This window comes from Gekko japonicus, unplaced genomic scaffold (assembly GCF_001447785.1).
Source record: "Gekko japonicus isolate JY-2015 unplaced genomic scaffold, Gekko_japonicus_V1.1 scaffold1592, whole genome shotgun sequence".
NCBI lineage: Eukaryota > Metazoa > Chordata > Lepidosauria > Squamata > Gekkonidae > Gekko > Gekko japonicus.
The window spans coordinates 220,898-222,977 of NW_015175406.1; the positions used below are offsets into that span (position 1 = coordinate 220,898).

The following is a 2,080-nucleotide window of genomic DNA, read 5'->3' on the forward strand; positions in this document are numbered from 1 at the left end:
TTTTGTATTGGGAGAGCGTTTCCTGACCTTGATCCCTCCAATCTAAAAGGGTACACCCCCCCCCCCACAGGGTGAGAAGTAGATGTCCTGCCTTCTAATCCAGCATGCATAGGGTGAATGTGGTTTACTCGGTGTAATGGAAGGGCAGACTACACATGCTCAGAGGGCCCTATCTTTCGTATTACCTAACGTCGGGGGTTGTAATGTTTGGAAAATGGATCAGGACTGTGACTCCCGTTTATTCCTGCAGGTGACGGGCACGTGCGTGTGATCCAAGTGGATACTCTCCCTCAGGGTCATTCTGAGCAGACGGCACCAGGCGACCCGTTGTTGAAGAGAGGCAACCCATTCCAATATTGTGGGGAAGGAACGAGTCAGGAGGGACCAGAGAGCAAGGAGCAGCCGGAACCAGGGAAGAGTGTGGATGAAGCCATTGCGAAGGGTATGTTGGACCAAGACGAATTCAAGATCTGTCAGATCATGCACCTCTGTGACTGCGGCAAAAGCTTCAGGAGGATCTCGGACCTTAGAATCCATGAGAGAACCCACACGGACGAGAAGCCGTTCAAGTGTTCAGAGTGTGGGAAGAGCTTCCGCCAGAAGGGCAATCTTTCGACGCACGAGAGAATTCACACTGGCGAGAAACCCCATCAGTGCTCCATATGCCAGAAGAGTTTTGCGAGCGGCTCCAACCTCATTGCGCATGTGAAAACCCACACCGACGAGAAACCGTACGAGTGTGCGGAATGCGGGAAGCGGTTCCGTCAGAAGAGGAACCTGACCACACATGAAAAGATTCACACTGGCGAGAGGCCGTACCAATGCTCGATGTGTCAAAAAAGTTTCGCTAGTGTGTCCAGCCTTATTTCGCACGAGAGAATCCATGCCGGAGAGAAACCTTTCAAGTGCGCCAAGTGTGGGAAGAGCTTCCGGCAAAAGGGAAACCTGAGAACACATGAACGGATTCACACTGGGGAGAAACCGCACCAGTGCTCCGTATGCGAGAAAAGCTTTGCTAGCGGTTCCAACCTCATCGCCCACGAGAGGATTCACGCTGGAGATAAACCGTATCAGTGCTCCGTGTGTCAGAAAAGATTTGGTTCGGGCTCCAACCTTATAGCTCATCAGAGAATTCACACAACAGGGAAGGCTTACAAATGTTAAGATAACGTGGGGGAAAGTTTCTGCCAGAAAGGAACCCTTACAGAGAGAAACCATATCTGTGCTCAGTGTATCTGAAAACCGGTGACTCCAACATTATGATGCATGAGAAAACCTTAATAGAGAGAACTCTTACGCACACACTGATTGCGGGGAAAGCTTGAGTGATCATCCAACATGTAAGGCACGCAATATGACATAGGAAAGCAACCACATGTCTGTGAGAAAGGAACACGAGAATCCTTTCCTCTTGACACAGGAAGCAAATCCCTACTGGAAGATGCTGAGAGTAAATTAAAATTATTCTCACACACACACACACCACCTCCATTAGAAATGTAGTGTCACTGCAAGTAAGTAACTTGCAAAAAGCCAAATTTGATGTTTTCCGGACAAAAAAATGCATGTAGATTTGTTGAAGATTCAGAGGTTTAGAGAAAAGACTTTGTTTCTCTCCCACCCCCCAAGGCATGAAATGGGGGGGGGGGGATCCCATGAAAATAACTCTTACGAATATTTACTCTTTGCAAATGAGAAATGAGATACTTTTCAATGCCATGTTTTTAGGATTGATTTCTAACCATCAGGGCACATGGCTGCAGTTTTCTTACAAGCTGAAAGGCTAGTCGCGTTGCCACGGTGTTTTCACTCGCTTACTCAACAAGCAACCTTCTGAAGCTTGAGAGGAGAGAGAAGAAAACACTTCCCGACGTTGCTGGACACGAGACGTTTTCGGGTATTTGGTCTAGGCATGCAGCCTGGGTCGCTGCCAAGCAATACAAAAGAATTAAAGTTTGAGGTTTGGTCTGGTCAGTAGGGAAGCGGTGCTTGCCGTGGGGAATCTCATGGAGCCTTCAAGACAAGCAGATATGTTGGGGGGAGGGTCTTTTCTCTTCCTCCGAGGAGCTCAGGGCAGGAG

The 2,080-nt window shown here is 48.6% G+C and overlaps 1 protein-coding gene across 1 annotated transcript in view; it reads left to right on the forward strand.

Annotated features, from left to right (window-relative positions):
• The window catches only part of LOC107122608 (zinc finger protein 197-like), a 64,597-nt gene extending 63,433 nt beyond the window's left edge, over positions 1–1,164 (forward strand). Inside the window, exon 7 of the mRNA XM_015425720.1 lies at positions 507–1,164. Coding sequence (XP_015281206.1) covers positions 507–1,164 — 658 coding nt within the window. The remainder of the gene's footprint in view (positions 1–506) is intronic.
• The last annotated feature ends 916 nt before the right edge of the window (positions 1,165–2,080 follow it).